General features: G+C 46.2%; 2 protein-coding genes and 1 long non-coding RNA gene across 4 annotated transcripts; 2 read left to right on the top strand and 1 right to left on the bottom strand.

Moving 5' to 3' along the window:
- Positions 1 to 1,439: 1,439 nt before the first annotated feature.
- Positions 1,440 to 16,151, bottom strand: Gtf2h3 (general transcription factor IIH subunit 3). 2 transcript variants are annotated; one of them, XM_048343117.1, is made up of 13 exons: positions 16,013 to 16,151; positions 14,232 to 14,311; positions 13,002 to 13,108; positions 10,919 to 11,085; positions 10,534 to 10,596; positions 10,349 to 10,378; positions 9,939 to 9,967; positions 7,572 to 7,646; positions 6,246 to 6,299; positions 3,551 to 3,619; positions 2,585 to 2,720; positions 2,442 to 2,478; positions 1,444 to 2,369 (listed from the first exon to the last, which is right to left on the bottom strand). In XM_048343117.1, exons 1-13 carry the CDS (start codon positions 16,023 to 16,025, stop codon positions 2,300 to 2,302), a joined length of 930 nt encoding a protein of 309 aa, XP_048199074.1. In that variant the 5' UTR covers positions 16,026 to 16,151; the 3' UTR covers positions 1,444 to 2,299. The 2 variants fall into 2 exon arrangements, with proteins under 2 accessions (XP_048199075.1, XP_048199074.1); XM_048343118.1 differs by lacking the exons at positions 13,002 to 13,108; positions 16,013 to 16,151 and having other exon boundaries at positions 1,440 to 2,369.
- On the top strand, positions 4,828 to 23,188 carry LOC125349207. The gene is made up of 3 exons (XR_007210481.1): positions 4,828 to 4,841; positions 8,284 to 8,289; positions 23,062 to 23,188. It is a non-coding gene; the product is annotated as an uncharacterized LOC125349207 (long non-coding RNA).
- Eif2b1 (eukaryotic translation initiation factor 2B subunit alpha) lies at positions 16,161 to 22,554 on the top strand. Its single transcript, XM_048343120.1, has 9 exons — positions 16,161 to 16,302; positions 16,703 to 16,804; positions 18,099 to 18,235; positions 18,333 to 18,449; positions 20,342 to 20,454; positions 20,711 to 20,779; positions 21,161 to 21,236; positions 21,721 to 21,846; positions 22,283 to 22,554. The coding sequence occupies exons 1-9, from the start codon at positions 16,290 to 16,292 to the stop codon at positions 22,445 to 22,447; spliced, it is 918 nt and encodes a 305-aa protein (XP_048199077.1). The 5' UTR covers positions 16,161 to 16,289; the 3' UTR covers positions 22,448 to 22,554.
- Positions 23,189 to 23,227: the final 39 nt, after the last annotated feature.

Genomic DNA, 23,227 nt, shown 5'->3' with positions numbered 1-23,227 from the left:
TTGTTCAAGGCTAGCACTCTACCTCGAGCCACAGCACCACTTCCAGCTTTTTCTGTTTATGTGGTGCTGAGGAATTGAACCCAGGGCTTCGTGCCTACTAAGCACTCTATCACTAAGCCACATTCCCAGTCCCCCTGTGAGACTCTTAATTAAAACTAACCACTCAGGGGCTGGGGATATGGCCTAGTGGCAAGAGTGCTTGTCTCGTATACATGAGGCCCTGGGTTCAATTCCCCAGCACCACATATATAGAAAATGGCCAGAAGTGGCGCTATGGCTTAAGTGGCAGAGTGCTAGCCTTAAGCAAAAAGAAGCCAGGGACAGTGCTAAGGCCCTGAGTCCAAGCCCCAGGACTGGCCAAAAAAAAAAAAAAAAAAAACTAACCACTCAAAAAGCAAAAGTAAAGCTGTGGCTCAAGTGGTAGAAGTCATTCATTGAGCAAAAGAGGTCAGGGATGGTGCCCAGGTGCTGAGTTCAAGCCCCACAACTAACAACAACAATGTATAGATGTGAAGAAGCATTAACTGTGTCTAAGATAAACAGTGAGGGGCTGGGAATATGGCCCAGTGGCAAGAATGCCTGCCTCATATATATGAAGCCCTTGGTTCGATTTCCCCAGCACCACATATACAGAAAACGGCCAGAAGTGGCACTGTGGCTCAAGTGGTAGAGTGCTAGCCTTGAGCAAAAAGAAGCCAGGAACAATGCTGAGGCCCTGAGTCCAAGGCCCAGGACTGAAAAAAAAAGAGAAAGAGAGATAAACAGTGAATAAGATGAAATAATTCAGCCATGTATGACATTTTTTTAGCAAATTTATATAAAATACATCATAAACATAATAGTTAAAAATGAGACTTGAGGGGAAGGAAGGGGGAATGAGGGAGGAGGTAACAAACAGTACAAGAAATGCATCCAATGCCTAACGTATGAAACTGTAACCTCTCTGTACATCAGTTTGACAATAAAAATTAAAAAAAAAAAATGAGACTTGAGGGGCTGGGGATATGGCCGAGTGGCAAGAGTGCCTGCCTCATATACAGGAGGCCCTGGGTTTGATTCCCCAGCACCACATATACAGAAAATGGCCAGAAGTGGCGCCATGGCTCAAGTGGCAAAGTGCTAGCCTTGAGCAAAAAGAAGCCAGGGACAGTGCTCAGGCCCTGAGTCCAAGGCCCAGGACTGGCAAAAAAAAAAAAAAAAAGAGAGAGACTTGAGCAGAACCAAGAATATAAAATATTTCAAATAAAAAATACCAAAGCCGGGCTGGGGACATGGCCTAGTGGCAAGAGTGCTTGCCTCGTATACATGAGGCCCTGGGTTCGATTCCTCAGCACCACATATACAGAAAATGGCCAGAAGTGGCGCTGTGGCTCAAGTGGCAGAGTGCTAGCCTTGAGCAAAAAAGAAGCCAGGGACAGTGCTCAGGCCCTGAGTTCACGGCCTAGGACTGGCAAAAAAAAAAAAAAATACCAAAGCCTTGTTGGCTTGTTTCAAAGATTATTCATCTTCTTATCTATGAAACATTCCTAGACTTAAAAGTTATTTCATTACCTTTAGTCTGTGAAACAGTAAATCTTTTTACTGGTGGTACTCAGGGCCTTATGCTTGCTCAACAACACCCTACCACTTGAACCATACCCCTAGCCCCTAAAGTAGTCAATATTTTTTAGAGACAAAGTGATTCTCAATCTTGATGATTAACAGGTATTTGCAAAGTGATCACCAAAATCTTTGTGCATTTATTAAAAATTCAGCAAATGCAGAAGATCAAATGTAGAGGAAATACCCAACCAAACACCAAATTATTTAAATAAAATTTAGCTTCTGAGATACTCTAAAAAGAAAATTTAAATCTTATTTACACAAATGTGTTTTTGCAAATATACTTAAAAAACAATAAAAACAAAGGCTAAGGAAGCACAGCAACAGAACAGAGTGCCTTCCCACCAGGTGCAAGGCAGGCCCTGGGGCCAGTCCCCAGCACCAGCAAAAAACAGTCATCATCTGGCTTCTGCTGTAAGACTGACTGCTGCCTTAAAACAAATACAAGTCTCAAATTTGTGCTTTAACCCCACTTCTGTACAAACACCAGCCAGAGGAGGCTTCAAGGTGTGCTGCATAGGATGCCCTTGAGACAATTATCTGCAAAAAACACAGGATAATACACCTTTCAAGCATTTTCTGCAAGAAGTTATCCTATACATAGCTGATTTTTCAGACTTCTCAATAGAGATCCCACCACAGAAAGCCTACACATGGCCTTAAGTGATGACATCTGTACTGTATTTGTTGTTTCAAATCACGTGGACATCTTCTGTTTCTTTTTCTTGGCCTTCAGTACAGGAGGAAGAGAAATCTTAAAGGCTGTCCTGAAATTACAGAGAATATGTTTTAGGGCTCTAGTCTACAAAGAGTGAGCCTTTCACACACCTGATACTTACTCGCATGTGGTACAGATGGGGCTGAAGTTGCAGAAAACTATAAATTAAAAACAAAAAAAAAGGAGGGTTTAAAAAGCACACAGTGGAGATATTTTCTTCCCCTACCCCACCATATAAATAAGAAAAGCAATACATGAACTTACTTGACAGACACACAGAACAGACATAGCCAATTTCAATAAGATTTCGATGGCAGAAGCAAGCAGCCCTGTAGTCCACATGAATTGGGGGTGGGAGGATTAACTGAGATCTCTGGTCCTGATCAGGAAGAAAAACCCACTGTAAAAAAAAAAAAGTAATGGGGATGAGAGGGGAGCATACTACAACAGTGTAGAGATATAATGAAATCCCCTTCTGTGGAACAAAAAAAAAATTTTTTTAAGGCAAGGGAACTTCTGTTTAAAACAAGGGCAGGGACTGGGAATGTGGCTTAGCAGTAGAGCTTGCCTAGCATGCATGAAGCCCTGGGTTCAATTCCTTAGCACCACATAAACAGAAAAATCTGGAAGTGGTGCTGTGCCTCAAGAGGTAGAGTGCTAGGCTATAGAAAAAAAAGCCAGGGACAGTGCTCAGGCTCTGAGTTCAAGCCCAAGGACAGGCAAAAAAAAAAACAAAAAAAAAAAAACAGGGAAGCTGGGCACTGGTGGCTCATACTTATAATCCTAACTACTCAGGAGGCAGAGATCTGAGGATCGCAGTTCAAAGCCAGCAAAGCAGAAAAGTCTCTGTGAGATTCACCTCCAATTAACCACCATAAAACCAGAAGTGGAGCTATGGCTCAAAGTGTTAGAGCATTAACCTTAAGCAAAAGAGGTCAGGGACAGTGCCCAGGTCCTGAGTTTAAGCCCCACAACCAACAAAAAATAAAAATATATTTTTTAAAAAAAGGGCAAAAAATACCAGAAATCAGAACAGAGAATCCATGCAACCATGTCTGAGCACTGTTGTAAACAGTCATGTGGTGTTCTGCATGCAGCTCAGGGTTCAGAGAGGCCCTGAAGCCCACCCCCCCTCCCCAGCCATTCATGCCTCCCCATGACCCCATGACCAGCCTGCCTGCTGCAGACTACAGTCCGATCCAGCCACGTGGTGAACTGCTGGCTCATTACCAGTAAATACTGCAGAAGCGATGGCATCTGAGGCACCTTCAAGTAGAGTCCTCCAGTGATGTCACACGCCTGCAAGACACACAAAGGACTATCTGCTAAACCAGCACCTACTCAGGATTCCCCAGGGGCTGGTTAGGTCTACAAAGGCTCAGGTGGTGTGTGAGGCCGATTCCTGATTTCCCAACTCTTCTTGGAGCAATCTTCATGCCACTGTCCCACTCTTTCTTTCTTTTTTTTTTTTTTTTTGCCAGTCCTGGGGCTTGAACTCAGGGCCTGAGCACTGTCCTTGGCTTCTTTTTGCTCAAGGCTAGCACTCTGCCACTTGAGCCACAGCGCTACTTCTGGCTTTTTCTGTTTATGTGGTGCTGAGAAGTTGAACCCAGGACTTCATGCATGCTAGGCAAGCACTCTACCACTAGGCCACCATTCCCAGCCCTACAGTCCCACTCTTAAGAGGCTATGGCAGTGAACAAGACAAACAGGGTCCTGTCCTCACAAAGTGAGTGTTCTGGTATGTTCAGAAAGACAGGGTAAACCAGGATGGTTACCACAGGAATAATGTTACAGGCTAAGATCATTTCTAAGAGAAATGAAAAATGGTCAGGTAGGGCTTCTCTGCAGAGGTGACCCAGAGTAGGGACGTGAGTGAGGTCAGGTAGCAGGCTATGGGAGGGAATGCCTGAGGGCCGAGCAGAAGGCACAGGGGATGGCAGGAGCACTCTGTATCTGTGGAGAGTAAGGAGGCGAGGACACTGCACATGAGCGACAAGAGATCAATGGGATCTGAGGGGAAGGTTTAAGCAAGGGAGTAACATGATCTCATCTCTTGAGTTCTGACTGCTGAGTGAGAACCAGTTTTGACAGGAAGATAAAGGGAGACAGAAGACTGCTGCATCCCCCTGCAGAGGAGACAGCTATGACAGGAAGACAGGTGGCCGGATTCAGGATCTGGCCTGAGTCTGGTTAGTGACAGACTTAACAAGATTTGCTGATAGATATGCAAGGAGAGCAAGAGAACAGACAGGAAGAGTCAGGTTTGGGTTTGACTTTTCAAGTGAACTGTACTGCCACTCACTGGGATAGGAGGCAAAGGCTACATAGAAAAATCCAGAGTTTTAGCATTGGAGGAGTCACATTTATTTATTTTGTCTTTTCTTTTTTGGTACTGGGCATCGAACCTAGGACGTTGCACTTGCTAGGCAAGTGCTTTGCGACTGAGCTACACCCCAGCCCCAGGAGTCACGTTTATAATAACAATTAAGTAAATACTTTTTTTAAAAGCTGGGCACTGGTGGCTCACACTTGTAATCCTAACTACTGAGGAGGCTGAGATCTGAGGATTGAAAAGCCAGCCTGCTGGGCAAGAAAGGCCATGAGACTCTTAGCTCCAGTTAACCACTAGAAAACCGGAAGTACCTCTGTGGCTCAAAGTGGTAGAGCCCTAGCCTTGAGCTGAGGAGCTCTCAGGGACAGCGCCCAGGCCCAGAGTTCAAGACTCATGACCAAGAAAGAAAAAAGGAGAAAGAAATTATAGAAAACTTCAGAGATTTACTGCTGGGCACAAGGCTTATGCCTGTTTTCCTAGCTCCTTGGGAAGCAGAGATCAGAGGATTGAGAACAACCCAGGAAGAAAGATCTTGAGCCCCACCCCTATATTTTAATCAACTAAAAAAAAAAAAAAGAAAGAAAGAAAGAAAGAAAAGAAAACCAGAAATAACATTTCTTTCTTTTTTTGTTTTTTTTGGCCAGTCCTGGAGCTTGAACTCAGGGCCTGAGCACTGTCCCTGGCTTCTTTTTGCTCAAGGCTAGCACTCTACCACTTGAGCCATAGCACCACTTCTGGCTTTTTCTATATATGTGGTGCTAAGGAATCAAACCCAGGGCTCATGTATACGAGGCGAGCACTTTACCACTAGCCCATATTCCCAGCCCCAGAAATAACATTTCTTATAGCCAAGAATTTATGCAATTCTAGGGCTGGGGATATAGCCTAGTGGCAAGAGTGCCTGCCTCGGATACATGAGGCCCTAGGTTCGATTCCCCAGCACCACATATACAGAAAACGGCCAGAAGCGGCACTGTGGCTCAAGTGGCAGAGTGCTAGCCTTGAGCGGGAAGAAGCCAGGGACAGTGCTCAGGCCCTGAGTCCAAGGCCCAGGACTGGCCAAAAAAAAAAAAAAAAGAATTTATGCAATTCTTGTAGCCAACTAACATTAATAAAAATCTTGATAATTATTTTAGGACTTTTTTATTCTATATTTGTCTACATTAAAAGTAAAATTCAATTCCACTTCAGGATTTCTGTGGCAAAAAAGCTACCTCTAACTTTGTTACCCAACAGAAATATAATACACCACACATAATTAGTAACACTTCATTTAACCCAAGATATCCAAAGTAGTATCTTTTTTTTTTTTTTTTTTTTTGCCAGTCCTGGGCTTGGACTCAGGGCCTGAGCACTGTCCCTGGCTTCTTTTTGCTCAAGGCTAGCACTCTGCCACTTGAGCCACAGCGCCACTTCTGGCCATTTTTTATATATGTGGTGCTGGGGAATCGAACTCAGGGCTTCATGTATGCAAGGCAAGCACCCTTGCCATTAGGCCATATTCCCAGCCCAGTAGTATCATTTTAAAATGTACCAATATAAAAAAGATTTTCTATTCCCACCAATACCAGGCATTCACCAAAAACATACCTGCTGGAGGAGTCCTGAATCTGAATCTAAAACGCAGGCATCGATCAAAATATTCTGAAAGAACATTCAAAACATTATAGGTGTAAGGATAATGACTATCTATCCTCAAGACAAGCATTCCCCATGCACAGACTGTAAGGCCAATCTTTCACAGGTGGCAGCTGCAGCACCAAACTTGGGGTTGTAGTTATTGCACTCTCCCATGATCCTCAAAGCCTCATGCTGCCATGCTTCCATGGCGAATATTACACATGGATAAAATCTTTTAAAAAAAAAAATCAAAGAAACGAAAAAAATCAAAGAAACGCCTTAGAGCTGGGAATATGGCTTAGCGGTAGGGTGCTCGCCTTGCATGCATGAAGCCCTGGGTTCAATTCCTCAGCACCACATAAACAGAAAAGGCGCTGTGGCTCAAGTGGTAGAGTGTTAGCATTGAGCAAAAAAAGCCAGGGACAGTGCTCAGGCCTTGAGTCCAAGCCCCAGGACTGGCAAAAGTAAAGAAAGAAAATACAAAAAAAAAAAAAAAAAAAAGAAAGAAAATGCATTAATCTAAATTCATATGAACATTTCAATTATTTGCAAAGTAAAAATACCAAATCTTTTTGCTTTTTTAATTTGACAGTCATGGGGCTTGAACTCAGCACCTGGCTCTGTCCCTGTGCTTCTCTTGCTCAAGGTTAGCACTCTACCACTTGAGCCACAGCACCACTTCTGGCTTTTTCCGTTTATGTGGTGCTGAGGAATCGAACCCAGGGCTTCATACATACTAGGCAAGCACTATTACCACTAAGCCACATTCCCAGCCAAAAATAGCATGCCTTTATACACCCTACTGAAGTAAAAAGACAGCAAGCGGGCTGGGGAATATGGCCTAGTGGCAAGAGCGCTTGCCTCGTATACTTGAAGCCCTGGGTTTGATTCCCCAGCACCACATATACAGAAAATGGCCAGAAGTGGTGCTGTGACTCAAGTGGCAGAGTGCTAGCCTTGAGCAAAAAGAAGCCAGGGAGAGTGCTCAGGCCCTGAGTCCAAGGCCCAGGACTGGCAAAAAAAAAAAAAAAAAAAAAAGACAGCAAGCTGTGAGGCCAGAGATTCTTAACTGGGACTAAGATGAGCTAAAAGAGTTGCCTGCATCCCCAACATGGTGCAAAACTGCATTTTATGCATTGTTCTAGGGGCCCAGGACCCAACTGAGAAGTGACCAGGCCCCCGTGTGGACTCTAGACTCCTAATCCACTACTAAAGCACCTGAGTCAATCACAGAACTGTTGGAAGTGATTCTTTCTCTGGGAAGCAGGACTCTCTGAAGGGTGGCCCTCAACTCACCTGCTTCTGCGCAGCGAAGACGACATTCATGAAGTTCATGTACTGCAGCGCACTGTCTTCTGCAGCCTTGATCACCTGAAAAGCACACCCTGTTAATTCCCCAGCCACACCCGACCCCTAACATTACACCATGGCAAGACACAGCCACTGTCATGTCTGCAATTTGCGCTGTACCACAACTAAATAATACCTGAGTGTACAGCTGACAGCAGAATTCCCCAAATCCTACCACACAGAGAAGAGTACCCTGAACAGCCAGATGAGGACCAAGAGTGTGCACACGCACACATGCACATACAGAGGTATACACTACCAACAGTCACACAGCCTGCTTTTTTCCCAGTCTACAATCTACAGCACGAAGAGATTTTTTTTTTTTTTTTTTTTTGGCCAGTCCTGGGCCTTGGGCTCAGGGCCTGAGCACTGTCCCTGGCTTCCTTTTTGCTCAAGGCGAGCACTCTGCCACTTGAGCCACAGAGCCTCTTCTGGCCGTTTTCTAGATATGTGGTGCTGGAGAATCGAACCCAGGGCTTCATGTATACGAGGCAAGCTCTCTTGCCACTAGGCCATATTCCCAGCCCCTATGAAGAGATCTTTATGTCAATGAAATAGAACAGAATCATGTATCACTTAATGGCAGGGCTGAGTTCTGAGAACTATGTATGTCATTGAGGGATTTTTCTGTTGCTTGAAGTCAGAGTGAACCTCCCAGGCCCAGGTCCATAGCGGTGCTGTGGCCTGTACCCTTCAGCAGGCAGCCCCCGCTGGCTTCAATGCCTGTATACACTATTCTCACTTCAGAGACTTCCACTGTCCACCAGTGGTCTACAAAGGGCATGGAAGCAGTTTCCACATGTTTAATCAATGCTCTGACCACATACTCTTTGCACAACTATCTGACTACTCCTGAACACAATCAGCCAAAATGTATGCATTCACTTTTGATAAATTACCAAACGGCTGTACCAACCACCCCACAGCAATGACCCATGGGAGCACCCTGCTGCCCCAACCTTGCCATCAGCCCTGGGACCTTACTGAACCATAAGCAAACAATGAAAAGCCCATCATTTGACAATTCTTTGCTTTCTACCCAGGATGAACATTTCAAATGCCAGAACTGGCCATTCTTTCTTCTGTACCTTTTTTTTTCTTTTTTTTTGCCAGTTCTGGGGCTTGGACTCAGGGCCTGAGCACTGTCCCTGGCTTTTTTGCTCAAGGCTAGCACTCTGCCACTTGAGCCACAGCACCACTTCTGGCTGCTTTCTATATATGTGGTGCTGAGGAATTGAACACAAGGCTTCATGTATATGAGGCAAGCACTCTTGCCACTAGGCCATATCTCCAGCCCTCTACCTGTACTTTTGTGAGTAAACTTGACTTTTAAAAATCAATTTATGGGGGCTGGGGATATAGCCTAGTGGCAAGAGTGCCTGCCTCGGATACACGAGGCCCTAGGTTCGATTCCCCAGCACCACATATACAGAAAACGGCCAGAAGCGGCGCTGTGGCTCAAGTGGCAGAGTGCTAGCCTTGAGCAGGAAGAAGCCAGGGACAGTGCTCAGGCCCTGAGTCCAAGGCCCAGGACTGGCCAAAAAAAAAAAAAAAATCAATTTATGGCCAGGTGCCGGTGGCTCACACCTGAAATCACAGCTACTCAGGAGACTGAGATCTGAAAAATGAGGTTCAAAGCTGGCTCAGGAGAAAAAAGCCTGTGAGATTCTTATCTTCAATAAACTACCACAATAAAGCCAGAAGTGGATTGAACTCTACCACTGGCACTCTACCACTTGAGCCACACCACCAGCTCTGTTTTTTGCTGGTCATTTGTGTGTGTGTGTGGTACTAGGGATCAAATCTGGAGCATTGTACCTGCTGGGCAAGCACGTCACCACTAAGCCACATTCCCAGCCCATACTGGTCTTTTTTTTTTTTTTTCTTTTTGGCCAGTCCTGTGGCTTATACTTAGGGCCTGAGCACTGTCCTTGGCTTCTTTTTGTTTAAAGCTAGCACTCTACCACTTGAGCTACAGCACCACTTCTGGCTTTTTCTATATATGTGGTGCTGAGGAATCAAACTCAGGGCTTCACGTATGCAAGGCAAGCACTTTACCACTAGGCCATATTCCCACACTCCCATACTGGTCATTTTTGAGGTTGGGTCTTACAAACTTTTCTGGCTAGCTGGCTGGCTTCTACCCATAATCCTCCCTTCATCTTTCCCTGTGCTGCTGGGGACTAAACTCAGAGCCTTATACATGCTGGCAGGCAGTGCCCGACCTCGGATCTCCATATCTAGCCCCTCCCATTATGTTTTCTAATCATCTGCAGCTCTACGTGAACATAGTGACAATGTTTTATATCTTACCAGTATCCTTGATTTCATCTCTTGATTATCTACAAAGAAATAAAATGGGTTACCATTGAACTGATAGGGTGTGGCTCAGCAAACATAGGTAGCTTGCCTTCTTTCTTTCTTCCTTCCTTTCTTTCTTTTTGGCTAGTCCCGGGGTTTGAACTCAGTCAGGGCCTGGACACTGTCCATGAGCTTCTTTTTGCTCAAGGCTAGCACTCTACCACTTGAACCATAGCACCACGTCTGGCTTTTTCTGTTTATATGGTATTAAAGAATTGAACCCAGGGCTTCATGCATGCTAGGCAAGCACTCTACCACTAAGCTCCATTCCCAGCCCCATAGGAGGCTTTCTACTCAATCTTTAATCATCCACCAAACATACAGTAGGATTACAGTTCTCATAAGAAAACACAGGCTCCTACCTTTAACTTCTTTATTCATTCTATGAATATCTTAATTTCTTAGCATTAAGGAATTTAAGCTCATGTCCCCATGAATGTCAACCCCCAAAATCTAAAAAATGTCTACATCTAGAAGTGAAATCTGTGCATTATGCAGATGAGCCCCACCCCACCCCATCCCCTGGAGCGATGCGATCCAAGGATACAGCATAGTGCTTTGGCCAGGGACCCCGCCAGCAGAGTTTCTGTATGTTGGCCTTTTATGTCATCTACAAACAGTCAAAAGCAATAAAAAGTTAATTTTAAAATACTTTCTTCAACTATAGTCATTTTCAAACCAAAGTGTTCTTCATGAATGGAAATACAGCCAAATGACAGACAGTAAAAGGCAAAGAAATTTGGATGAGAAAATTCAGAGGAAGAAAAGTAAAAGCATATGCAGAATTTTTAAAATATATTTTAAGGAACCAGGTCAACAAAAAACCAGAATGGAAGACTAAAAATAAAAAAAAGAACCTCCCCAATCAACTCCATTTGTGAACTGTCAGCACTACAACAACAGCAACAACAATAAATAATAAAAGCTGTTACTCTTGGTCATCAGATCTTTAATCTCTTCAACGATCACTTCATTTGCGGCCGTCAGCAGCTCATATTTTCCGTCTTTGCTTCCAGAGGGATTGCAGTCAGAAAGGGGGTTGCCAGGGTCCCCAAAGAAGTCTCCAAGTCTGCCGTGCTTCCCAGGGTACAGGAACCGGCTGAAATGGCAGCAAGCCCTCAGTACAGTGGCATGTTGACCTCGCCCTCATGAGTACAACATGAGAGTCAGCAGAAAAGCCAATAAACCACATGGGTTCTGCATGCATATCATTCTATTCTTTCCTCCTTCTTCCTCCCTCACATCTTCCATCCTTCATTCCTTTTTCACTTGTGGTACCAGTGACCGAACCCAGAGCCTTGTGCATGCTGGTTAGGTGCTCTACTTCTTCAGGTATGTCCCTTGCCTTTTTGGTTGCATTTTGTTTTTGAGTCAAGATCTTGCAAACTTTACCCAGACTAGCCTCAAATTCTTGGCCATCCTGTCCCATTCCCGAAATACCTGGGATTGCAGGCACGTACCAACTTCAGCTAATATGCTTCTTTTTTGGGGGGGGAGGGGTTGGGTCAGTCATCAGGCTTGAACTCTGGGCCTGAGCGCTGTCCCCGAGCTCTTCAGCTAAAGATTAGCCCTCTACCACTTGAGCCACAGCACCACCTCCAGTTTTCTGGTGGTTAGTTATAGATAAGAGTCTCTCCGGTTTTCCTGCCTGGTATGGCTTTGAACTGCAATCCTCAGATCTCAGCCTCCTGAGTATCTAGGATTACAGGTATGAGCCACTGGTGCCTGGCTCATTTTTAAGAAATATATAAACCAGAGCCAGGTTCTGGTAGCTCACACCTGTGATCTTTGTGTCTTGGGAGGCTGAGATTAGAAGGAACACAGTTCAATGCAAGCCTGAACAGAAAAATTCACAAGACCCCTTATCCACTTAGCATTGAGTGTATGCTTGTCACCCCAGCTACAACAGGAAGCGTAAAACAGGCAGGTTATGGTCCATGCATTCCTGGACAAGAACTGAGGCCCCACCTCAGAATACCCAGCTTAGCTGGATGCTGGTGGCTCCTGCCTATAATCCTAGCTAATCTACTCAGGAGGCTGAGATCTGAGGATTCCAGTTTGAAGCCAGCCAGGCAGAAAAGTCCATAAGATTCTTATCTCCAATTAAGCACCAAAAAGCTGGAAGTGGAGTTGTAGCTCAAGTGGTAGAGCACTGGACTTGAGCACAAAAGCTCAAGAACTCAGTGGTAGAACAGGATCTAGCTAGCAAACTCCAAGCCCTGAGTTTAAATCCCAGCGCTGAAGAAAAACAATAACACAAACAATATGTAAAATAAGTCAGGCCTGGTGCTATGATGAGTCACATCTGGCTCACAACATAGCCAGGTTTTACAGTGCTATTAGGTGAGACCACTGTGGCAGGGTACCAGTGGCTCACACCTGTAGTCTTAGATACTCAGCAGACTAGGACTCAAGAGATTCAGTTTGAGACATCAGCTCCAAAACTAACCAGCAAAAATTCAGGCTAGAAGTGTGGCTCAAATGGTAAAGCGCCATCCAAGCAAGCAAGCAAGCTAAGTGTAAGGTCATGAGTTCACCCCCAAATACTAACAGAATAAAGATCACTGTTCCTTATCCAAGCACCAGAAATAACAGCTGGCTTGGGTTTGAGAGCCAGAATCACAAGAAAATCCCTATTTCCAGACACAGACCAGTGAAACAGTCACACCATGAGCAACAGAGCCAAGTCTGGCTCAAGGAAAGTAGGACCCCTCATCCCTCTAAGCTGCTAAGCTGCCTCTGTGCAGATGAGATGAGAGCCAGGTAAGGGGAGTGACAGAGTTGAATGTATGTGGATGGAATGAATGGATCATATGCTGTCCCACTATGTGTGAGGTGTTCAGTATTCATGGGCATCGATGCACACAGGTACTGCTTCTTGATGCACTGGCTGTCTCATTGCAACAGACAAAATTCCTTTGGCAACCTGGACTAGGAAGAGTGAATGCCAAGAGGCACAAATCCTGATGAACACCGAGCACTGGTCGGGAGAGAGAAGACAATGGTCACTCCTACCTTTCCTCAACATGACTTGCTATGACAGCGAGTTTGTTGGAGCGATTCATGAATAAGTGGGAGTTCCCCAGCACCATCACGGCATCCATGCACTTGGATAGAGTGAACTGGTGAACAAAGAGAAGACGTGGGAAAAACAAGTTAGCACTGCAGATAACTATGCCCAGTCTTAAGATTTCACTGAAATTTGCTCAAGAGCTCCCTTGCTCCAAAACTATAGGCAAAGGCTGGGGATATAGCCTAGTGGCAAGAGTGCCTGCCTCGGATACACGAGGCCCTAGGTTCGATTCCCCAGCACTACATATACAGAAAACGGCCAGAAGCGGCGCTGTGGCTCAAGTGGCAGAGTGCTAGCCTTGAGTGGGAAGAAGCCAGGGACAGTGCTCAGGCTCTGAGTCCAAGGCCCAGGACTGGCCAAAAAAAAAAACAAAAAACAAAAAACAAAACTATAGGCAAAAAAAATTTCTTTTTTATAATTTTTGTGCCAGTACTGGGGCTTGAACTCAGGGCCCCTCACTCTACCATTTGGCTTACACCTCCATTTCCAGCCTTCTGCTGATTAGTTGGAGAAGAAAATAATAATTTTTTTTTTATTTTTAAAGACTAGATAGTATGTATCTAGAAGGTATGTATGGTATGTATCTAGAAGGCAATAGGGACAGGGGATGGGGTCAGCAACTAACAAACTCCTGTATGAGGGAACTTTGTGTAGTGAAAATAATGGTCTAAAGCCTGACCTATTGGCATATGCCTGTAATTCCAGCAGAAGGAGAATCAAGAGTTCAATGCCAGCCTGGGCTACATAATAAGATCCTATCTCATGGAAGAGAGAAAAGAGAAAGAGAAGAAGCGGGGGAGGAGGGGAAGAGAGAGAAAGAGAGAGAGAGAGAACGATATATGCCAGGATTTTATGGTAGGTAAGCTATATTTTAACAAAGCTCTTATCTTAAAAAAAATATATAGGGCTGGGGATATAGCCTAGTGGCAAGAGTGCCTGCCTCGGATACACGAGGCCCTAGGTTCGATTCCCCAGCACCACATATACAGAAAAAAAAACGGCCAGAAGCGGCGCTGTGGCTCAAGTGGCAGAGTGCTAGCCTTGAGCGGGAAGAAGCCAGGGACAGTGCTCAGGCCCTGAGTCCAAGGCCCAGGACTGGCCAAATAAATAAATAAATAAATAAATATACTCCAATTAAATCAGAACCAACTGAAGGCCTTATACCATCTTACCTGAGATTCCTTTAAGGCTTGCTTCCCCCACCAAATTGGATTGGTATCAACTACGATTACCAAAAGATTCAATTCCTCTTCTGAAAACATCAACAAGAAATTAAATTAAAAACCATTATCTCATGAAAATCAATCAAAGGTAACATTGGAATGTGAAGTAAATTCAAGACCAGCCTTTCAATGTTTAGCGCCCTACAGTCAAGAAACTAACAGAGGCCAAGTTCTTTTTAACATTCCACTCACTGGGCCCTCAGCAGGCCCCACCTACTCCCTGCTCCACAACAAACACCACAAGGCAGGGAATTCTGTCCAATCTGTTCACTACTTATCTTCAACATCCAGCAAACAGCAAATACCCAATAAATATCTACCAAATGAAGCCCAAGACACTTGGATTTTTAATGCCTAGTCAAGGACAGAAGGCATGGAATAACCAGTAGTAGGGGTCACCAGTAGAATTTCAGGCATAGTAGACTAAAAGGAGATATAGGAGCTGTTTTGGCCTAGTGTTCATCCATACATTCAGCAGCTAGGCCAGGTGTGACAAAGAACCAATTTTTTTTAAGTAAAAAAAAAAAAAGATGAAATCCCAGTTACTCAGGAGGATGGTTGTTCAAGGCCACCCTAGGCAAAAAGAAAAGTGAGACACCAAGCCAAGCATGATAGTGCACACCAGAAATCCCAGCTACTCACGAAGCCATAGTTTGGGGTGAAAGGATTGTGGTCAGAGGGAGGGAGATGGAGAGAAGAGATGAGAAGATGAGAGCGAGGAGAGGAGAGAGAGGAGAGAGTGCGAAAGAGAGGCAGAAGGGGGAGAGAGGGAGTGGGAAAGGAAGGGAAAGAGAGGGGGAGAGAGGGAGAGGGGAAGAGAGGGAGAGGGACAGAGAGGTAGAGGAGAAGGAGAGAGGAGGAGGAGAGGGAGAGAGGAGGAGGGAGAGATGAGAGGGAGAGGGAGGGAGGGAGAGGGAGGGAGGGAGAGAGAGAGAGAGAGAGAGAGAGAGAGAGAGAGAGAGAGAGAGAGAGAGAGAGAGAGAGAGAGAGAGAGAGAGAGAGAGAGAGAAAGGGGGACAACCAAAAGGGGAAAGCAATTACTTTAAGATTTTGTTGTGATAAATCCTACACCAGCCACACGACTGTAATCTCAGCACTGGGAATGAGTCTGAGATAGGAGGGTCAGTTCCAAACTTTGAGATCCTGAGTCAAAAGAAACACACAGATACACACCCGAAAAACACCTACACGCCTCAAGTCACCCTCACAAGGCTCAATCTCTCACCTTTTTCTACAAGATATCAAAGATCTGTAACTAGTAGCTTGATTCCTGAATGCAAAACTCCTCACCTTCCAATGTCTCTCAAGTGTTAATTAACTGTGTAGCTCCGCCTGCCTACAAGGCCTTTTCACTTAAAATGCACTTCTCTCCGAAGTTGGTAGTCAAGTCTTCCTTCCTTTTCGCCCTTTTCTGACTTCTAACGAAAGTAGGTCCACCCGACCCTGGTCAGCACACCGTCCTGTCCTCGCCCTTCAACCCCTTCGTAACTGACCGTCAATGCTCACGCTTCTCACCCCCAGGAACGCTGCTCCACAAGCCTCCCCTGTATCCCGGCCCCAGCTGTGCTCCCCGGCACACGGGAGGCGACCCAGAACGTCACTTGAATGAATGAAAGACACAGGGGCTACTCCGACAGAGAGGCCCACCAAGCCCAAAGACACGTTCCATTCGGGCTGAGTCGTCCAGCCCCGGGACCCGGCTTCAGTGTCCCGCCCATAGCCGCCCTCACCGTCCGAGACCATGGCTCAGCGACGCCGAGGGTACAGCTGGCAGATGTCCGGCTAGCGACCAGAAGTGCGCAAAGCCCAACTTCCGGCGCGCAAGAGTGGCGTAAAGGTGGCTCGGCGTCGGCCACTTCTCACGGTCCCGCCCCCTGGCGTCGGAAGTGACGGAGCGTGTGCGCCGGGCGCCCACAGTGTGCGGCTCGCAGCCGGCGCGGTTGTCTGGGGTTCCAGCCGGCGAGCTGACGGCGGCTCTTTCGTCGGTTTCCGCGGTCCGGGGCCACCATGGACAAAAAGGGTAAACAGGACGAGACAGATCGCTGAGAACAAAGCAGAACCGAATCGGGCCCACCTCAACCTTACTTGCCCACGCTGGGCTTCGGGAAATCGCTGTACAGGCTCTAGCTGCTAGGCTGGAACTCATTTCTTTCAGTTCTTACTGAATCCCCCTAGCTGCTTCCAGGAGGTAACCCACTGGAGGACGGATGCACACACACACACACGCACACACTCCTCACTTCCTCTTCCCCCTGCCCTTTGTCCACTCCCTACGTTTTATTAATGTAAAAAAAATGCACTGAGGTGGTGAAACTTTACATGTTATCTGTATGTGGCTGGTCTTGAATTAGCGTAGACTGACCTAGTGCAGGAGGAATGGCTGAATGAATGTAATGAATAAGTTTTTCCTTCTCTCCCAGAATTAATTGAATACTTTAAGTCTCAGATGAAAGAAGACCCTGACATGGCTTCAGCAGTGGCTGCCATCCGAACTTTACTGGAGTTCCTGAAGAGAGATAAAGGTAGGTACTAAGAGTCACCCCTGAGCGGTCGGGGCCTTAGGAAAGTCTTCAAATAACAAATAGAAATGTTGAGGCTGCTGTCTTCATTTCAAGGCCTTCAACCTGGAAGAAGCCCCCAAGCTATTATCAGAAAGATTCCCTTTAAGCCAGGCACTGGTGGCTCAGACCTGTAATCTTAGCTACCCAGGAAGCTAAAATCTGAGGACCATGGTTCAAAGCCAACCAAGATAGAAAAGTCCCTGTGAGATTCTTATCTCCAATTAACCACTCAAAAACCACAAGTGGAACTGTGGCTCAAAGTGCTAGAGCACTAGCCTGGAGCAAATGAGCTCAGGGACAGCACCAAGCCCTGAGGTTAAGCCCCATTACTGACAGAAAAGAAAGGCTTCCTTTAGGTCAGGGGTGTGCGCAAGAGGTCAATCACTTAGTATGTGAGTAAGGCTCTGGTTTCAGTCCTTCCTGTCATAACTGACTGAAATAGGCTTTGATTCAAAAGACCCTTTTTTCACATTTCACATGAAGCTGAAATTACAGAAGTTCAACTTTATAGATGTGTCTTGAACTTCTACTTTGTCCCCAATTCTGTGCAGGTGCTATATTCCATAATAAATTCTAGTATTCATGCCATTCATTGTGCTGTGATCGCTCATATGATAATAGTAGTGATAATAATAGTAATGCTTGCGTTAATCTGAAGGGGACTGGCCTAGGGGCATGGGTCTCCAGTTTCTTCCAAACACTTGGCTCTCCTACACTGTCTTGCTTCCAGTACTCATTACCTTCCATGCAGTACCATACTGAAGCAAGATTCAGCCTTGTTAGCCTCTCTTTCCCTCTTTTGTTTCTTGTTGGTTTGGTAGTACTGTGGTTTCAACTCAAAGCCTCACACTTAGTAGGCAGGTGCTCTACCACTTGAGCCAAACCTCTAGCCCTGCCCTTTTCTGTTTTTTTTTTTTTGTTGTTGCCAGTCCTGGGGCGTGGACTCAAGGCCTGAGCACTTGTCCCTGGCTTCTTTTTGCTCAAGGCTAGCCCTCTACCACTTGAGCCACAGCACCACTTCTGGCTTTTATCTATATATGTGGTACTGAGGAATCGAACCCAGGGCTTCATGTATACGAGGCAGGCACTCTACCACTAGGCCATATTCCCAGCCCCTTCTGGTTATTTTAGAGATGGAGTATAAAGAACTTTTCTGCTCAGGCTGATTACTTGCGGGGGGGAGTAGGGGGAGAATGACAACAGAGAACTATGTGACACTGAGATGAACATCACATTAATCCTTTGGTCATTACAGGGGAGACAATTCAGGGCCTGAGAGCAAATCTCACTAATGCCATAGAAACCCTGTGTGGTGTGGACTCCTCGGTGGCTGTGTCGTCTGGTGGAGAGCTCTTCCTTCGCTTCATCAGTCTTACCTCCCTGGAGTACTCTGTAAGCCCTGCCCTCCCTCAACTATCCCCCCCACACACACACACTCCACTGTTTTGCTGGTCTCCAGATAGTCTCAGCTTTGCTGTTTTCTTTCTAGGATTACTCCAAATGTAAAAAGATCATGATTGAACGGGGAGAGCTTTTTCTCAGGAGAATATCACTGTCAAGAAGTAAAATTGCAGATCTATGCCATACTTTCATCAAAGATGGAGCGGTGAGTAAATATCTCTAATAGTGGCACTTAGGAGCAAAGCCAAAAATTTTAGCTCTGCTATTATCTGCTGGGCTACCTTGGACAAGTTATTTAGTTTCTGTTCAATAAAGGCAGTATTGGAAATGGAGCTGAGCAAAAGAAACTCAGGGACAGCACCCAGGACCAGCACACTCATTAAAATAAAATTAAAAAGTACAAGTTAATAAAGGCAGCACTAGTACCTACCTCCTAGGTTGGTGTAATGACATTGGATGTTTTGTGGAGCAGTAGTGCTCTTTAGTGGAGGCATTAGACACTTGTCATTATAAATAAACACAGGAAAACACTAGGACTGCTTGAATGATTCTGGATTGAAATCTTTGTATATATGTGTGAATATGTAATATGTTAACCTGAACTCCATCCTTAGAGCAGCTCCTGTGACCGGTTAATACCAGGCATCTGCTAGCAGTGGATGGAGACTTGCCCATAAACATGACTCAGCCACTACTGGTGCAATGCAAAGCTGTCCACTCTTTACAAGTTCCAGGAGGAAGACAGGGAGTGCAGGTCAAGCTAGTCCTCAGCACCAGGCAATAAGACTTCTGCCTGAGCCTCCACTGGCCATAAAACATAATTGCCCTTGACTCTTAAATTTTATCCTGCCTTATTGCCTCTTCTCAGCCTTTGAAGTATGTTGTTAAGCAAGTGACTGACAAGGCATTAGTAGAACTTGTACAGGCAAACAAAGTCTTTTGGGACCAGGTGGTGGCCAGGCCATGAACTTCTTTCTGCAGCCTCGCCAACTTCAGTGCCGTGCAGATTTTGGCATTGCCATTGGCAGCTGCACTGAATCATGTGGGGTCTTGGCAAATAGTTTCTGTTGGGGGAAAAAAAGTTTTGTTGGTAGATCTGAGCACCTTCATTTCCAACAAAACAGCTTTGGTTACAGCTTTGGTTAGTGTGGTGAGAACCTAAATTTCCAACAAAAAGTGGTAGGTCAGCCTGACAATAGGTAAGGAGCCTGTTACAGTCTCCTGGGTTGTTCTTTTTGGGGGCCCTGTCCCTGAGCTCTTCAGTCTAAGGCTAGCACTCTACCACTTGAGCCACAGTGCCACTTCCAGTGTTCTGGTGGTTCCAGTGTTCTGCCTGGACTGGTTTTGAACCATGATCTTCAGATCTCGGCCTCCTGAGTAGCTAGGATTTCTGGCGTGAGCCACAAGCACCTGACTCCTGAGTTGTTTCTGTTTTGTTTTTGTTGCCAGTCCTGGGGCGTGGACTCAGGGCCTGAGCACTGTCCCTGGCCTCTTTTTGTTCAAGGCTAGCACTCTACCACTTGAGCCACAGCACCACTTCTGGCTTTTTTCCATATATGTGGTGCTGAGGAATAGAACCCAGGGCTTCATGTATACGAGGCGAGCACTTTACCACTAGGCCATATTCCCAGCCCCCAAGTTGTTTCTGTAGAGATCATATGTGGTAGTTCATAAAATATCACCTGAGCACACATGGCTTGTAGTTATGGGACCTATATATTTAGTCATATCAGACTTCAGGTCTTATAGAAAAGTGGGGGTGAGCACATGACAGCAGCAGGCACAATAGGGACTTGTCCCCTTTGGCTCTGCTCTGCCACTGGCCCACTGAATTTGTTCCCATGCCCTACCTGGTACCTAGGTATAGGAAAGGTGCCCTCATAAGCCTAGGGACATGCATGCTACATTCCTTACAAGCTTCTTCAGCTTGTGAGTGGGCTTGAACTTCAAGTCCTATTGAGTTCGCCTTGCTGGCTACAGTGGATTTGTGAGAAAGCCTACCCATGAGCTTCGGGTGCCAGGAGCCCATTTCACAGTAGGGCTAGCAGCGTAGCCACACACAGGGCCAAGCCTTTGATGGAGCTCCCTTGTCCACAGAGAATACTGACACATGCCTACTCCAGAGTGGTCCTGCGGGTGCTGGAAGCAGCTGTGGCCGCCAAGAAGCGATTCAGTGTGTACATTACAGAGTCACAGCCCGACCTGTCTGGGCAAGTATCTCACCACTCGGTTCCATGCTTAGTCTTATGGAGAGCAAACAGGGTGAGAATACACGGGAGGCACCTGCACTGGCCCAGCCACCAGGGGGTCTGTCTGCACAGGGCTGGGCCAGGCTCTGGGGGATAAGCAGTGAAAGCAGAGAGCAGTGTCATACTGATGAGAAGCCAGTCAAATGCTTGAGCTGCGTGACTCCCCATGCATCACTTTCCTGGACTTTTCCCTAATATTCTCTAATGTCATCTTTAGTAAGAAAATGGCCAAAGCCCTCTGCCACCTCAACGTCCCTGTCACCGTGGTGCTGGATGCTGCTGTGGGGTAAGCACCTCTCCTCACACCGCCACCACCCCCCACTCCCTGGGGCTTGCTCCTGGCAGGCTTTTCAGATTGAAGGTTACCTGTTCATAAAACACACTGAGTGGCGTCCCACCTGTAAACTAATAGCTGCCCAACTAGAGCAAGCTGTCCTGAGAACTTGGCATGCATAGAGAGGGAGGGTGTGTCCTCAGCACCAGGCCTGCATTTTAAGAGCAAGATGCAAAGGCTGGGTCTTAATGCCTGTAACAGTGCTATGGTCAGTCATCACATGTGAAGTGTCTTTTTTTGAGAAAAGGTGCAGGATGTGGCTATCACCTGACCTTCCGGGTGGTAATGCAATAAACAGCCAGAAACAGATAGCTTTCTTATTGTCCCCTTCAGCTACATCATGGAGAAAGCTGATCTAGTTATAGTCGGTGCTGAAGGGGTCGTTGAAAATGGAGGAATAATTAACAAGGTAGGTGCACCCATTCTTGGAGTGACTTGCTAAGATGGGGTACACTGCTGTCTTAGGGTACCAGCAGGCAGCTGCCTGTCAGCCTCCCCAGCTGACTTAGCTAAAGAACTGAATTCCCACAAGCAGGTTGCAGGGATCAAATTTTGGTCATAGTTCCTTTTTTTCAGATTGGTATATACAAATTAAGTCAATTTAATTTGTACTTACATGGCTTGTCTAGATTTTTTTTTCATTTTAATCCAGCATATTCATCCTCAGTATTGTATTTCATTACAACCTTTGTAGTCATTCCTTAACTTGGAGAAATTTTATCAATGAACAAAATTTTTAAATTGTGGTATATATGTGGTTGAAAATCTTTTTACACACTTGGAGGCCATTTATGTATCCTCATAGAAGCATTTGCAGTTTGCTTTTAAGTAGTCTTTTTTGACCCAAAGCCAGGTTACATACATTGGGTTCCTTCCATGGTTTGACTTCTCAGATCGGAACCAACCAGATGGCTGTGTGCGCCAAAGCACAGAACAAGCCCTTCTATGTGGTTGCGGAAAGCTTCAAGTTTGTGCGGCTCTTCCCACTAAACCAGCAAGATGTCCCAGATAAGTTTAAGGCAAGTTTTACATATATGAGGGGGCCTGGCTTCCACCTGAAAGCTTGGTGATCCAGAAAGTTGCTCACTTCCTGCCATGAGAGCAGAGATGGCCTGGTGCTGTTGGCCTTGTACTGGCCTTTGCCACAGACTTCTCTGCTTATACTGAGGAAGGGAAGCCAGTATTCCCAGCTTTGGAATTGAAGGTCCATTTGGCTTGGCCAAGTGCTGAGCAGGAGGGCTTAGCCAGTAGCTGGCATGAGCCATTGCATTAACAACTCACTGGTTTCTCTGGAAGCCTGGGGGAGTCAACCCAGCACATGAGTGAGGAGGGGTGTGTGGCCTAGCAATGTTAATTCCTCACTGTGGCTGTAGCCAGTGTGCTGCACAGCCATGGCCAGTGTTCGGCTGTGCCCACCAAAGCAGGGTGAGCAGCTAACTCCACTTTCCCCTGCAGTACAAGGCAGCTACTCTCAAGTCTCTGCAGGATGGGCAGGACCTGAAGGAGGAGCACCCATGGGTGGACTACACATCTCCTTCCCTCATCACCCTGCTCTTCACGGACCTGGGCGTGTTGACCCCCTCTGCAGTCAGTGATGAGCTCATCAAGCTCTACCTGTAACCTCTGGCATCCCCTGCTGTGCCACATCCATGGCTGAGGCCAGCCAAGCCAAGACAGAATTGTTCTTGAAACCCTGAGTCCTGAAGAATCTCTTCACTCATCTAGGTTTAAAACCAAACCTAAACACGCATCTGGTTTTCTAGAACTCATTCGCTTCGTTTCCAGGGATGGTGACACAGCTTCTGCCTCCCTCTGCTCCTGAGCCCTGGCTGACAGGAGACTTTGTCCAGTGAGTGAAGCAGGGTTCTGCTCTAAGGGACACCATGCCCCGCCATACTCACAGCCTTTGCCTTGTGGATTCCAGCAGAGGCAGACGGGGCTCCATGCTGAATAATACTCACAGCCTTTGCCTGTGGATTCCAGCAGAGGCAGACATGCTGAATAGCATTAAGAACACAGGTGGCAGAGCAGCCCTGCACAGCACCACCTACCAATCTTGCCCAGACTCGAGTTCTAAACAGATTTTAAATTTTTACTTTGTGACAAATTCAACATCTTTTCAAATAAATTATATGCGATTTGAAGCCATATGGCATTGGTACTAAAAGCTGACCTCAGGCCAGACACTGGCCCTGAAAGGAGCGTGCAGCCACGTGGGTAAGCTGGGCTAGAAGGCATGGCTTCCTCCTATAATTCCTAGGACACCACAAGCCTTCTGGTTCTCAGCTGTTGCTAATAACATGGGGGCTGGGCATGGCAGTGTACTCCTGTAATCCTAACACCAACACCGGGAGGCAGAGGCAGGAGTGCGGTATTTGAGGCCAGCATGGTCGCACACCA

Source organism: Perognathus longimembris, chromosome 3, assembly GCF_023159225.1.
Source record: "Perognathus longimembris pacificus isolate PPM17 chromosome 3, ASM2315922v1, whole genome shotgun sequence".
Lineage (NCBI taxonomy): Eukaryota > Metazoa > Chordata > Mammalia > Rodentia > Heteromyidae > Perognathus > Perognathus longimembris.
The sequence above is the reverse complement of the archived record's forward strand: the minus strand, read 5'-3'. Positions and strand labels throughout refer to the sequence as shown.